This window comes from Herpailurus yagouaroundi, unplaced genomic scaffold (genome assembly GCF_014898765.1).
Source record: "Herpailurus yagouaroundi ecotype Mexico unplaced genomic scaffold, PumYag 188, whole genome shotgun sequence".
In the NCBI taxonomy this organism is placed as follows: Eukaryota; Metazoa; Chordata; class Mammalia; order Carnivora; family Felidae; genus Herpailurus; species Herpailurus yagouaroundi.
Window position 1 is genome coordinate 30,242,361 of NW_024412419.1, and position 15,203 is coordinate 30,257,563.

The window sequence follows — 15,203 nt, forward strand, 5'->3', positions numbered from 1 at the left end:
TGCCCTGTATGAAACTGAAGCTGCTTCGGATGGAAAAAATGTGCCCATGTAAGAATTTGGAACGTACTAGTTGCCTTACTCCAGAAAAGACTCATCCAATTCAGAAGTATGCCGTCTTAAACATCTTAAACCTCAATGAAAGAAAAATCAAAAGCTGAAATCTGGCAAATGGTGGTTTTCCTAAAGGTTTTCCTCAGCCTAATGCAAAAGAAATGTCTTCTCCCTTCGTCAAGGAAAAAAAAAATTCCTATAGATCTTGTTTTACAATTGGAATAAACTAAAGAATGCTTCCAAAAAGCAAATTTAACACGATTCAGTTACAGGAAGGATCGAGCACAGGTGACAATGCTAAACAAGATAACTCAGGTTAAAAAAGATGTAATGATATGCTATCTAATGGAATGAGATGGTTGCTTCTTATACAGTTCCGCGTTGCCCACTTGTTCTTAAGGAACTTAATGTGTGCCACTCCTTCCTGAGAAACAGAGTTCTAATTTCTAATTTCAGTTCTATTCATCAGACAGATAGATGACAGATGGATGATCGCTTGTCCACTTTAATCTGATGAGGTTTCCAGATAAGGTTTTTATAATTAAGATTAGTTACTAGTACTAAACTCCAAGTGGTTACTAATCAACTACCCTCAGCCATACCATTATTCTGGAATTAAAAACAACAACCAAAAGGCAGAAAAAGGGAGTGACTTCCTAAAGTGCAATCTAAGAACTATACAAGACATACATTTTATTCAATGAAACTAGAGTGTCCCATTCATCCTGCAATGTACTTCCATTTGAAACTATGAAAGGCTCTCTTCTATGCTATATTTTATTATGTCAAACAAAAAATTACTCATTAATTGGCTATCATGGATTTAGCACTATGTTAAATACTATAAAAATAGCTACTTTTTAAAAAAGAACTTTCCATCATGGTCTCTGACCTTATGGTCTCATTGACGAGATCATACATTCGTTCACTCAACATAACTTGTCCTAGTAGTCACTATGTGCCAGGCACAGTGATAGCTACTAAAAACACAATTACAAAGACACCTGCCAGCAAGTCACAATCTAATGACAGACCCTGAAACATATGATTAATAAGAGAACAAAGTAATGGTTAGAAACATGAACAATGTGCTGTCAGGATTAGTACCCAGGAGACGACGGGGCTAACCTCTGTGGGACAGAGAAGTCCTTGAAGATTTTCACAACCCCACCAGTGTAACCGATTCCCACAGAGAGAGGTGCATTTTCCTCTCGCACAGGGATTTAGGCCATGGCTAAATGACCATCTGTCAGAGATGCTGTAGATGGGGATTCCCCCCAAGTGAGAGGGTGGATTAAGTGTCCTTTAAAGTCGCTTCCAACTCTAAAATTGTATAATTCCATGAGATCAGCAAAGGCTAAAACAGTAATAGGAAGCTTCAGAGAGGAAGGGAAACTTGAACTAAGCCCAAAATGATAGCTAGGGTCTAAATAAACAGAAGATAGAGCATAAGGTATGCTGTTTTATTCCTTTTCACTAAACATATGCCAGGTTGGTCAACAAAATAGCCTTGTGGGGTTAATAACTGGAACATACAGTAAGATTTCTGTATCTACTAGAATACTAGGAAATAGAAGCAAAATTCTGTATTTTACTAGAAAATAATGGCAGCAGGCTTTCCTGAATCATATATTTAAGAAAACTGTTTTCATAAAACATTAGCAATACTATTTAAAATACTGACAGCCCCACTGCACTATACTCTCAATTACACAACTATACTTAATGAAATACAGAGCGTGCCAAAAAATCTGGCATGAGTTTACACTGTTACATGATAAGGAACTTCAAACAGTCAGGCCCGGAAACTTAACATAATTTGGCTACATTTCTCATCACCTTTAGATAAACCAACAATGTGATTTTCCACTTAAAACAACTATCTTCCTGGGGCGCCTGGGTGGCTCAGTCAGTTGAGTATCTGATTCTTGATTTCAACTTAGGTCATGATCTCACAGTTCGTGAAACAGAGCCCCGCAACGGGCTCCATGCCGAGCATGGAGCCTGCTTGAGATTCTCTGTCTCCCTCTGCCACTCTCTCCTGCTTGCACTCTCTCTCTCAAAATAAATAAGCTTAAAAGAGAAGAGAAAAGGAGAGGAGAGGAGAGGAGAGGAGAGGAGAGGAGAGGAGAGGAGAGGAGAGGAGAGGAGAGGAAAAGAGAAAATAAAATCTCTGCATTAAAAAAAAAATTAGGGGCACATGGGTGGCTCAATCAGTTAAGCTTCCAACTTCGGCTCAGGTCATGATTTCGTGGTTGGTGTATTCGAGCCCCTCATCGGGCTCTGTGCTGACAGCTCAGAGCCTAAAGCCTGCTTCGGATTCTGTGTCTCCCTCTCTCTGCCCCTCCCCACTTGCGTGTTCTCTCTCTCTCTCTCAAAAATAAATAAATAAACATTAAATTATCTTCCCTTTTCTACACTCCCACCCCAGATGTCCTATCAATTGTGATCACACTTAAGACATCTTCACATTATGGGGCGCCTGGATGGCGCAGTTGGTTAAGTGTCTGACTTCAGCCAGGTCACGATCTCGCGGTCCGTGAGTTCGAGCCCCGCGTCATGCTCTGGGCTGATGGCTCAGAGCCTGGAACCTGTTTCCAATTCTGTGTCTCCCTCTCTCTCTGCCCCTCCCCCGTTCATGCTCTGTCTCTCTCTGTCCCAAAAATAAATAAACGTTGAAAAAAAAAATTTTTTTTAAAAAAGACATCTTCACATTACAATACCAAGGAATCCTAAGCAGCCTCAGTTAGCCAAGAACAGTAATGTCTTTTTTTTTAATGTATATTTATTTTTTGAGACAAAATGTGAGCAGGGTGCAGCAGAGAGAGAGAGAGAGAGAGAGAGAGAGAGAGAGAGAGAGAGAGACACATACACAGAATCTGAAGCAGGCTCCAGGCTCTGAGCTGTCAGCACAGAGCCCAACATGGGGCTCAAACCCAGGAACCGCGAGATTATGACCACAGTCGAAGTCAGACACTTAACTGACTGAGCCACCCAGGCGCCCTGTAATGTCTTTTAGGTTCCCCAATACTCACAGAAACAGAATCTTCCGAAAACATGTCATGTACAACAAGTCCTTAAATTCATCAGAAAGTTAACTCTATGTTGATATTCCAGTACCCTCAATGTATAACTGAGTTTTCTCAGCATACTAAAGTTATGCTAGTTAAGCTCAGGAGAAAAATGCTCATCACTGGTGTTCATACACAGGTAATGAAGATTTGGCTAAACATACAAAAGTGAGTGTGTGCAGGGGAAGAACTGGAGGAAAGTGCTAGCAAGCTGACAGTAGTGGAGCCAAGATGGCAACAGTGGGCCACTCCAATTGCTAGAAACTTGGAAATAAGAGGCAACCCAATGAACATGCGTGAAATAGAAAGGCTACTTTTTAGTTCCATCCTCAGGATCAGTTAGTCAGAAACTATCAGCTCAATTCTTAACTTACTCCTTTTTCTGAGAGGTTCAGTGTAAGCAAATGCAAGGTCCTGGTATGGGATGACTTCCAGTCTACAGGCATGACGTTCCCATAATTATCGGTCAGGGCATTCCAAATCCTTAAAAAGAAGAAAACCACAATCAATGAAGGTTAACATCCTACATATCTTTTATTAAATAAACATGCAATACTATAGTGAAAGATGCAACAAAAAATAACAAAGCAAAACAACAGAAGGCCTGTTTTCCAGAAAAACACCAAAAAGAAGGGCCTCCTAAATAACACTAAATGAAAATCAGCTTATCAGGCTGACAAGATCAAGTGATTAAAAACTCTTTCCAAGTTGACAGCTAACATTCCCACTGTTCTAGGTGCCAGGCACAGTCCTAAGCAATTTACATATATGAACTCATCTAATCCTCACAAACTATATTATGAAGAATCATAATTATCCCCATTTTGCAGATGAGGAAACTAAAACACAGGCAGCTTATGTAATGTTTACAGAGCCACACAGGTAGTACACACACTATGTTTTACATTTATTTTTCTTCAATAACTTCCTAATATACTGGTCATTTCATAGGGTGAGTCATCTTTCTCTAACCAAAATTTTTTATCCTTTTTAGAGAAAGGATTCAGTCTCAGTGTGAGGCTAGGGTTTAATATCTATTTTGTAATATAACAGGCTAAGGACTAAGATAAATGAAGGGGGAAAGAAACAGGAATTCACAATAAAATGCACAAAGGTTATATCCAATGCAATTACCCTTCCTTACTGTCAGACAGCATTTTGGGGAAGCAACAGAGTAAAATGAAAGGGTGCTTGACTAAAATTCAGAAAACATAGACTCTTGTTTCCATTCTTTCTCAAACAATGAGTCTTTGGCTATGCCCCTTAACCTCTCTAGGTATGAGCAACCCTTCTATAAAATGAGAAGCTTGGACAAGAATGCCAGATATTCCTTCCAGTTCTATTACTCCAAGCATTATTTCACATGAGTCATGCTGAGGAAAGTCCCAAGCCACACCAGACAAGGACAGCAAACTCCAATTTCATGATCAAAATTCAGATTTCAGTACCAAAGTAATATCAGCATAATCAAACATGACATTGTATGAAAAATATGAATGACTTTAGAGATATAAATGAGATGAAATTTAATTGGGTAAGTTAAACATTACATATATAAGTGACTTAGTGGGCAGAGATACACAGATGTCATAAGGGAAAAAAAACTAAAATATATGGCAGATATCTAATCATGAATAAGCCATTAAACAATTGAGTGGGTTTTTTTTTCCAAATGTGTAAGCCACTAAAGAGACAAAAACAAGACCACTGGAGGCATAAAAATAAGAATGCAAGCTTAAAAATAAAGAAGGAACATACTTGATTTAATGAATTTGGGATTTGGTGCTAAACAGAAGAAGCAATGGGATGGTAACTGCCAAAAAAACGTAAAATCCCAAAATGATGTCTGGCTTTGGAATGCACATCAGCTTCAATGAAAACGTGAACCCAAAAAGCTCTAGGAAACTGGCTCATTTACCCTGCACATCTCCCAAATGCATAGTTCATTCCTATTCTCCTCTCTGTTCGAATCATAACCTTCTCCAATGCCAAAGCGCTCAAATCAGAGGCAACAGTTGCGGACTGTTAAACGTGCTGAGTTTTTGACCCACACCTTCCTAGGTAAAAGCACTTCGGATACCAAATAACTGACTATATACCTAACGCTGGTTAGGAACTCAAGTAGGATATTCTCGTAGGTGAAGACAGTCCAGAGTTTTGGGGACTGCTTGTTTGCTTCTTTTTAAATGAGGCTGGAGTAAGAGGGCAAGTGGAGCGCAATACTTCACCCACTAGGAGAGACTGTGGGTGAATTTGATCTTCCAAGAAAGTGAAGGACAATTAACAGTACTCTCTCTCCACCAAGGTCACAACAGTTGTAGTTGGAAGGACACAGGGCTGACTTAAGTGGAAGATTTCTAGAATTCTCCAGTCAAGACATGAATTGCCTTCATCCTTATCATAAAGTATTACAACCCGTCATAAACAACCAGTAGGACAAAGTCAAAGGAGGTCAAAATCCTGTGACACCGAATCCTACATGATACCCTTTCTAAAGTAAAATCTTAGCAGGTAAGTACAATCCATATGTAGCCAAAAATAAAGGTGGGGCTCAGAGAAGTTAAACGAAGTGCCCTAAGCCAAGGCAATATCTAAGTGAAAGAATTCTCAACTCTCTCTAGTTTGAGGAGCAGGGATGGACATTTTGGATTCCATAAATGGAGAAATTTATGCAACAGAAAGGGGTGAGTGATGACCAGCCCCAGCCCCTGAAAAGAGAGAAAGAGGTTTGTTATGCATTCCCAAATCAAGCATCATGCATTACTACCAACATATCATCTACTAAAAACCATCATCAAGAGTAACAAAATTATTTTTTTAAGTTTTACATCAACCTAAGATTTAAGCAAAGACTAAAATAAACTACTTTCGTGTTTTTTTTTTTTTAACGTTTATTTATTTTTGAGACAGAGAGAGACAGAGCATGAACGGGGGAGGGGCAGAGAGAGAGGGAGACACAGAATCAGAAGCAGGCTCCAGGCTCTGAGCCATCAGCCCAGAGTCCGACGCGGGGCTCGAACTCACGGACCATGAGATCATGACCTGAGCCAAAGTCGGAGGCTTAATCGACTGAGCTACCCAGGCGCCCCTAGTGTTTTTTTTTTTTAAGTTTGTTTGTTTTGAGAGAGAGAGAGATGGAGCATGAGCCAGGGAGGGGCAGAGAGAGAGAGGCAGACAGAGAATCCCAAATAGGCTCCAGGCTGTCAGTGCAAAGCCCAATACAGGGCTCAAACTCAGTTCATGAAATCATGACCTGAGCCGAAATCAAGAGTGGGACGCTTAACTGACTGAGCCACACAGGTGCCCCTAAAATAAACTACTTTCTAGACAGTACAGGTGAAGCAAGAATAGGAAGACTTAACTATTTGTGTACAAACCACTCATCTGTTTTGAGAAGTCACTCTTGACAAACCCAAAACCCAAAATATCATTTTTTTAATTCAGAATATGTTCTGAGTCCTTGTGATTCAGAATATATAAATCAACACATATATAAAACTATCTTCTCTGGGAACAGACTTTCAAAAAATGTCATCTTTTGCTACAAGCTACGTACATGCGTGTATAAATTCGTCATCAACTCTTCCCTCCACACCGGGCAGGTCAATGAAATGATGTGGTCCCCAGCATAGCTGGGCCCGAACCACTGCCAAGGCAGTGTTTAAAGGCCCCCATTCCTAAATCCTTCTCAAGCTTCCTACCTTATTCACAGAGGAATCAGGCTGGAAGGCCCTTTCAGTGCCTGTGGATACTTCTCCATCTCTCAGGAATCCTTCCCTAACCTCTAATCTCTTCACTCCATCAGGGCTCTAAAAACCCACCCCACCCATGTCCACACTGTTTATTGCACTACTTGAACCCTCAGCCTCTCCAGGGCTCCTCCCCAGCCACCTATACCATATGCTCAGCTCCCTCACCCTCACCACCCCTTTTACTGTCTTTTGGGGTGAAACCCTGGTACCTAACGACAACCCTTAGCCAAATTTTAAGTGGCTAGTTAAGGCTAGGCTAGTAGTTAAATGAAGTGCCCCCCAGGAACTCTGCCTCCCCCTTAACCAGCTCTCACAAATCCCTATGAATTTCCTATCATGGCACTTAGACGGTTCTATCCTAATGACCTGTTAATGTACGTGTTTACCCACCAGACTAAGAGATCCCTGTCGTTAGTAACCAGTGCGTTCCTTTCGTTTTTGCCTCTGTGGTGATGTGCACTCCACCTGGGCTCTCAGATGGAGCCAATAAATTCTGTGGCATAAATGCTGCTTTAACGCTGGTACTTTTGCACGTGCCATATCGGCGAGCTGTATTGCTAGACCTTTCTTCATCTGCCAGGCAAACTCCCACTCACCCAATGAGGATCCAGTTTTCACATTTCTTACCCCGTGAAGCCTTTCCTGCCTCTCCCACATGTCCTATATAAAAAATCTCCTATACTTTCCACTTACGTCCAGGAGAATATGTCACACCCATACAAATATTTGTCTGCAAGTCCACCCCCCGGCCTAAATTGTGCCCTATGTGACAGGGGTATGTTCAGTCACCTTGGTATCCCCAGGGCGAAGCAGCCTCTGGCACTGAGAGCTTAAATTAATGCTAGTTGAATGAATGAGTGGCTATACACGTGCCCGAAGAGGTGCTGTCTCTAACTCCTGGCTCCGGGCAAGCAGGTTCCTCTCTGAACCAAACAGACCCGGGTCGGTTTCTAGGGAGCAGGAGGGCAGTAGCGGAGAGAGAGTAGCGTGGAGGGCCGAGGAGCGGGGATTTAAATAGCTGAGCGCCCGGAGGCCAAAAGCCCCAAGGAGCCCAGCGGGGGAGCGGGGAGGGCGGGGACTCGCCAGTCTGTGGAGGCGGAAGGAGGGCGCGGGGAGGAGCCTGTGGCCGGAGTCCCGCCGAGGCTGCGGACCGAGGGCCGGAGGGCAGGACGAGGGCTGGACGAGAGCTGGACGAGGGCAGCTCGAGGGGCAGGGGGGGCTCCCGCCCCCTCCCGGCCGGGCCCGCACTCACTCGTCCCCCTGCAGGAGGCTGCGCTCGGTGATGGGCCGCACGGCCGCCCTCGGGGGCTCGGCGCCGGGACCCGAGGGGCGGAAACACAGGCTCAGCTTCTCCTCCAAGCTGCAGGCCAGCGCCGGGAAGCCGTCACCTCCCCCGCCCGGCCCTGCCCCGGCCTCGGGGCTGGCGTTACAGTTCTCTTGGTCCTGGAGGCTCCGGGCCGGCTCCTGGAACTCATAGAAATCCTGCCAGTCCCCGTCCGCCGCCATCGCCGCCCGGCGCAGTCGCGCGCCCCGCCCCACAGGCCTCGCCCCACAGGCCCCGCCCGAGGCCCCGCCCCACCCAGCAGGTCCCGCCCCCCCTCGGGCCCCGCCTCCTCCGTCCCGCCACCGAGGTACCTGTCAGAGCCAACTGGCCTCGGGGTCTTCCCTTTTCCTGAGGCTTCCCCGAGGTGATCGCTGTCCCCGTAGAAAGGAAACCTTTAATTAACGTTGAGTCTCTTCCTACAGTTTCTATCACTCAGGAATGACTTCCCTCTTAACCTTTCTTTAGTGGGAAACTAGCCTAAATGTGGTGGCTAAAATAAAGGGCTTCTTTAAACTCGCGACCTAGTGTCAGATTATGACCCAGAAGAAACCGGCTCCTTTTGTTAACTTTCCAACCAGAAGAGCAGGCAGAGTCACTTGGAAATGCTTAAGCCCTACCAAAATTCATTCCACAAATATTTCATGTCTAACACACGCAAAGTACTTTCTAGACCCTGGGGAACATACAAAGATGAATAATTATGTGAATTAATATTTGAAAAGCACTTGGAACAGTGTTGGGGAAGGTAACTGAAAAGACATGACCGCCATTTGACCCGTGAGTTGGACCCAGGCACTGGAAGTCTCACACCCTCCCCTGTCCTTGGAATGTGGGTTCCACTTGCCTTTCCTGCTCCCAGAAGCGCTCCAAGGACACAGCCTTCAGATAGTATGTGGTGTTGAGAATACCTGCGGGGTATACCATGACTGAACCCAGTTAGGCCTCTTAATAAACTTTTGAAGATTTGGCAGGTGGGTGTGGGGATCTATTTGTCTTGCTGTCACCAAAGGCAAGCCTCCTATGTAAGTTCCTTTTGCTTATTAAAACTGTCACCTACCATCCTGGAGTGGCCTGCTGCTTTCTTTGGTCTTTCCCTGCCCTCCACCTAGGAGGCTGATTTCAGATTACACCTGGGAAGCTCCAAAGAGGGTTGCAAACCAAGGGTTGCGAATGTTATAGACATTATGCTAAGTGAAGTCACACACAAAAAGACAAATGCTGTATGATTCCTCTTGTATGAGGTACCTAAGTGGTCAAAATCATAGAGACAAGAAAGTAGCATGGAGTTGCCAGGGGCTGGGGGTAGGGAGAGAAATGGGGAGTTAGTGTTTCATGGGTACAGAGTTTCCTTTGGGGATGATAAAAAATTCTGGAGATGGATGGTAGTGATAGTCACACATGAATGTACTTAATGCCACAGCACATTTAAAATTTCTTAAAATGGTAATGTTCATGTTATATATATTTGACCACGATTTTTTTTCTAAAAAGGTGTGGCTCTATTAAATTCCTTGTTAGAACTGCCCTATACAGATGTGCCTTGTTTACTTAACATCTGATCTGCTTAAAAGTGGATCCAAATCAGACATTTAAAATTAGTTCATTCACTGTATATAGTAATTATTGATAAATTGCTAACTTGTTGATTATCTCTTTTACTTTACTGTTTGATGGAAGCTATATTTTATACTATAATTATATAAATTCACTAGCAAGTAATGCAAGATTAATAAAATAGACTGTTATTTGAAGATGTAAATCTGAGGGCCTCATTCGGAGGAGAAGAAATTCAGTGGAGGCAGAAAATCTCTCTGGCCTATGCAGGAAAAAAGATGAAGAAAAGAGAAAAAGATGCCAACCTTCCACAACACAAAGTCCACTTCCTAATGAGTTGGGAGAAAAATTAGTAAATAATAATAATAATAATAATAACAACACTAAGAAAGTTCTGTTGAGCACAATGACACATGATCAGAAGGTGACTCTATGGAAGACTGACAGGGTGCATTCAGGAGACCAGGTGGCCTCAAGAGACTCCACCAGTTTGTAGAAAGAAATAGACATAAACAATTCAGGAGAGTTTGAAAAAGAGAGAGAGAGAGAGAGAACCCAGGAAGCTTGGGTCACATTTGGATGAGATAAACTGGTTCTGTAAATGATTTTATTTTTTGCCTGATCCAGGTTACACATTTAATGTTGCCCATATGCATTACAGTCTATTTTCCAGTATACTTATTAATACAAATTTCTTCTAGGGGTATTTGTCCCAAATTGTCCATAGACTCAAGAGTGCTAGGACAAGGGAACCATAACATCCAGCAATATTCCACAAAATCAACCAGAGGAATCCCCCAAAATTTCCAAAGATGAGGGTGTTACAAGAATGAGTGTTAAAATTGAAATACCCTACTTCTTTGGAGTTGTATTTTCTCAGGTTCTTGTTTTTCATTCTTCTCCCTCTATGGTTTTCTTTCCAGAGGTGTTAAAATTTCTTTTGCTCTCTTTGGAGAAGGAAAATCTTATTGTGAGTGGGGTTTTGATGGGTGAGACTAAATGTCTGTTCTACACATGATATTATAATTTTTATTTTTTTTAATTTTTTTTAGTGTTTATTTTATTTATTTTTGAGACAGACAGAGCATGAGCAGGGGAGGGGCAGAGAGAGAGGGAGACACAGAATCTGAACCAGGCTCCAGGCTCTGAACTGTTAGCACAGAGCCTGATGGGTGGCTCAAACCAACGAACTGTGAAATCATGACCTGAGCCAAAGTTGGATGTTTAACCGACTGAACCACCCAGGCACCCCAATGTTATAATTTTTAAAGCTGTAAGTTTAACAGGGTTTTTTAAGGGTGCTCAAAATGTTGTCATCAAAAGAGTTATGCCAATATTGCTGCATCTAAATAGTGTCATCAAAATATTATGTATCTAATAACACCTCACACCTATCAGAATGGCTAAAGTCAAAAACACAAGAAACTACAGTTGTTGGCAAGGATGTGGAGAAAAATGAACCCTCATGCACTGTTGGTGGGTATGCACCTCATGCAAACTAGTGCAGCCACTCTGGAAAACAGTATGGAGGTTCCTCAAAAAATGAAAAATAAAACTACCCTATGACCCAGCAATTGCACTACTAGGTATCTATCCAAGGGATACAGGTGTGCTGTTACAAAGGGACATATGCACCCCCATGTTTATAGCAACACTATCAACAATAGCCAAAGTATGGAAAGAGCCCAAATGTCCATCGATGGATGAATGGATAAAGAAAATGTGGCCTATATACACAAAGGAATATTATTCAGCCATAAAAAAATAATGAAATCTTCCCATTTGCAACAAGATGGATGGAGCTAGAGAGTATAATGCTAAGTGAAATAATCCAGTCAGAGAAAGACAAATACCATATGATTTCACTTATATGTGTAATTTAAGGAACAAAACAGATGAACAAAGGAAAAAAGAGTGACGAACCAAGAAATAGACTCAACTATAGAGAACACACTGGTGGTCACCAGAGGGGAAGTTGGTGGGAGGATGGTTTAAATAGGTGATGAGGGGGCGCCTGGGTGGCGCAGTCGGTTAAGCGTCCGACTTCAGCCAGGTCACGATCTCGCGGTCTGTGAGTTCGAGCCCCGCGTCGGGCTCTGGGCTGATGGCTCAGAGCCTGGAGCCTGTTTCCGATTCTGTGTCTCCCTCTCTCTCTACCCCTCCCCCGTTCATGCTCTGTCTCTCTCTGTCCCAAAAATAAAATAAAAACGTGGGAAATAAATAAATAAATAAATAAATAGGTGGTGAGTATTGAAGAGTACACTTAACATGATGAGCACTGAAATATATAGAACTGGCTCATTGTTGAAAATAATATAATGCTGTATGTAACTGTACTGGAATTAAAATGAAAAACTTAATTAAAAAAAATTTTAACTGCTATGCATCTAAATAAATAAGCCACTTGTTGGATCTACAAAGACAAAACAATGTGGCCTATTAAGATAATTGTTTCTATAATTTAAGCAAACACACATGTAATTGCTCAATTTTCTACTTGACTTCACTAGGGTAGACACAGAAGTAAGCGTGTTTCTAATCTGATATTAGATGGTTAGGACTAGTTGTCTTGGGAATTCCTTGTTACTTTTTAAAGAAGAAAGGTTAACTTAATTAAATGTTGTAGAAAGTAACTGTAACTCTTAAGGTTGGATTTGCCCTTTGGAAGATTGGATAGGTGTACAAACCTTCAAAGTCCTCAAGTCTCACCAAACTGGGAGTTCCAATGCACTGAATTAGCCTAAATGTAATGAGCTTGGTCATCCCCTCTGGTCAGCCTGCAGGACTCCAGGCACTGCCACCTGGAAGCTCATTGGGTGAGTGTGTGCTGGGGAAGGCCAGCACCCTCAAGGTTGCACCCATCTACCCACGGGGCCAGAAAATCCCAGCCTCAGCCTTCTCTTCCTAGTACGGGCTGAATAGGGCTCCCCCAACATCCTATGTTGACATTCTAACTCCCAGTACTGCAGAATCTGACTGTACTTAGAGATAAGGTCTTTAAAGAGGTGATTAGGTTAAAATGACGCCATTAGGGTGAGGCCCTGATCCAACCTGATGGATCCTTATAAAAAGAGGAGGAGACCCCTGGGGCACATCCATATATCAAGAAGACCATGCCCACAGCAAGTGGGCAGCCATCTGCAAGCCAAGGGGAGAAGCCTCAAAAGGAACCAAACCTGCTGACAATTTGATCTTTGACTTCTAGCCTCCAGAACTGTGAGGAAATAAAATTCTGCTGTTGTAAGTCCCCCAGCCTATGGCATTTTGTTATGGCAGCCCTCAACAAGCAGCATACCTCCCAAAGTCATCCCAGTGGTTTCTGAGAGTCCCCACAGGGCACCTCACTTGAGCTCAGGACAGATAATGATCCTGTTCCTTCTTCTGGCTTCCTTGTCATCCTTGACTATTGGTCCTTCCTAGATATAACAGTAATTAGATGTTAAATGGGTGACTTACTAATAAAGAACAAAGCCAGAACTTTCCCTGTACCCTATTACCCATCTACAAAAGACGAGACTAGAAATGATAAAGAGGGATTAGAGTCACTGAGACACAGAGCTGCCAGCCAGATAGAGAGGGGCTGGGGTGCCCTGACTCAAGCCAAGAGAGAGGGCTTGAGTGGCCAGAGCTTGCACGAAGGGTGACCAGTGTCTTTGCCTCCAGCAAGTTGAATACTGAGATGCATGCAGGACTTTGACCCCAGTACCCTCATGGCCACAGGATGGGCCACTATGAGCAGTTCTTAGAAGAACCCAATGTATGTTCCTTTGAGTTCAGGGGCATATGTGAACTTAAGAAGTAGGGCTTCCTATTACCTAGAGAATTCTGAAGCCAGGAGGACAGAGGAGCTGCCTGTCTTGTTGGGGCCAAGAGAGAAGGCAGCAGAGGGGCAGCTCACCATTTCTTGGGCAAGGGTTATGACTTTACCCTGGGGACTAAGTGTTCATGCCAGAAGGTAGCTAGACTCAAGTCAACTTGAAAGGGTCCCATAAAAAAACGTGAGCGGGTTTGATGAGCCCGGAAGGAAACTACCTCAGCCTAGGAAGAGGAGAGGATACAGAGCAAGAAGGGGGTTTGATGGAGGCAGCGAAAGAGCAAGCCAAAGCCACTCCCCTGCTGGCTTCCAGGTTGGCCTATGCAGGGAGGCTGAAGAGGGGTGGAGGGGAGAGTTCGGACCTGAGTATAAAATGGAAATTGTTATTTACATGGAGTCAGACTTTTTATACCTGAAAGTCAGACTGCTCTGATTTGTCAAAGTGACTAAAAAGCTGTGGAATCTGGCCAACATGCTAGCCAGAAGTGGTGAGGACACACTGGACAGAGCATGTTTACAGGCTGAGATCAGGGGAAAGGAAATATTTTTCATGTTGTACATAATCGAATTCAACCCATTCAATACACTGACTCAACTACTTTAGCTGTAACCACCTTAAATAGACACCATGCCAGCCCTCTGTTCTCATCTCTCTTGGCTGGTTCCCGCTCCTTGCCCATGCACAAAGCCCCTTCATTTTCTTTTAACAACAATGTCCCAGTAGATATCAACTCATGCAAATAGAAATGCTTAAGGAGTTTGCTACCCCAATGCAGTCAGACTCAACCTTGACTGAGATCACCTGTCGCCTTTATAGCAGTAATTAATCTACATTTAAACCACCAAATAAAGACAATACCAGGTAGAAATAGGTACTAGATGATGAAAGTATAGATGAGGACCCTCTAATGAATAGTCTTCCAAAAGTGAAGTCTGCATAAAGATGAAATGCAGTTGCTTCAGTAGGTCACAGATCAAGGGGAAACCCCACCAAATCTCTGGTCCATAAAAGATCATAAAAAGAGTGATAGATGGAGGATGTTCACTACTTGAAATCACAGGGGACCAAAGACACTGGCTCTATGGAATAAAGGAAATTTGAAAGTGCAGTTCAGGTGAAAGAGACAATGTTACCTTTTGCTGTGAGATGCTTTGATATGGTTCAGCACGTCATTCTACGCCAAAACTTAGGCTTTGGATAAGAGACTCTTAACAATAGAGAACAAACTGAGGATTGAGGGAGAGAGCTGGGCAGGGGATGGGCTGGATGGGTGATGGGTAATAAGGAGGGTACTTGTAATGAGCACTGGGTGTTGTATGTAAGTGTTGAATCACTGAATTCTACTCCTGAAACCAATATTGCACTGGCTGTTAACTAACTAGAATTTAAATAAAAATTTAAGAAACAAATTTAGGGCTTTGGTGTTTGACCCATAAGTGCCCTTTCTCCTTTGCTAAATAGCTGGCTTAATGTTAATACAGCCTCATTTTTATTGGTCAAATTTTTAAACATTATTCATTTTCTCACTTTTATTATTCAAGTTTGCTTTGTCACAAGCCTCAACTTCCCAGCACTCCACACAGGGATGCCTCTGTACATACCCATGGAAAATACTGGGAAAAAAAGCGGGGCGGGG

At 43.0% G+C, this 15,203-nt stretch overlaps 1 protein-coding gene across 3 annotated transcripts in view; it reads right to left on the bottom strand.

Moving 5' to 3' along the window:
• The window catches only part of FEZ2 (fasciculation and elongation protein zeta 2), a 42,663-nt gene extending 34,257 nt beyond the window's left edge, over nt 1–8,406 (bottom strand). For all 3 annotated transcript variants that reach the window (XM_040496506.1, XM_040496504.1, XM_040496505.1), the window contains exons 1-2: nt 8,127–8,406; nt 3,497–3,605 (exon numbers count right to left, since the gene is read on the bottom strand). In XM_040496506.1, the coding sequence (XP_040352440.1) occupies nt 3,497–3,605; nt 8,127–8,380 (363 nt within the window). In that variant the 5' untranslated portion in view covers nt 8,381–8,406. The remainder of the gene's footprint in view (nt 1–3,496; nt 3,606–8,126) is intronic.
• Nucleotides 8,407–15,203: the final 6,797 nt, after the last annotated feature.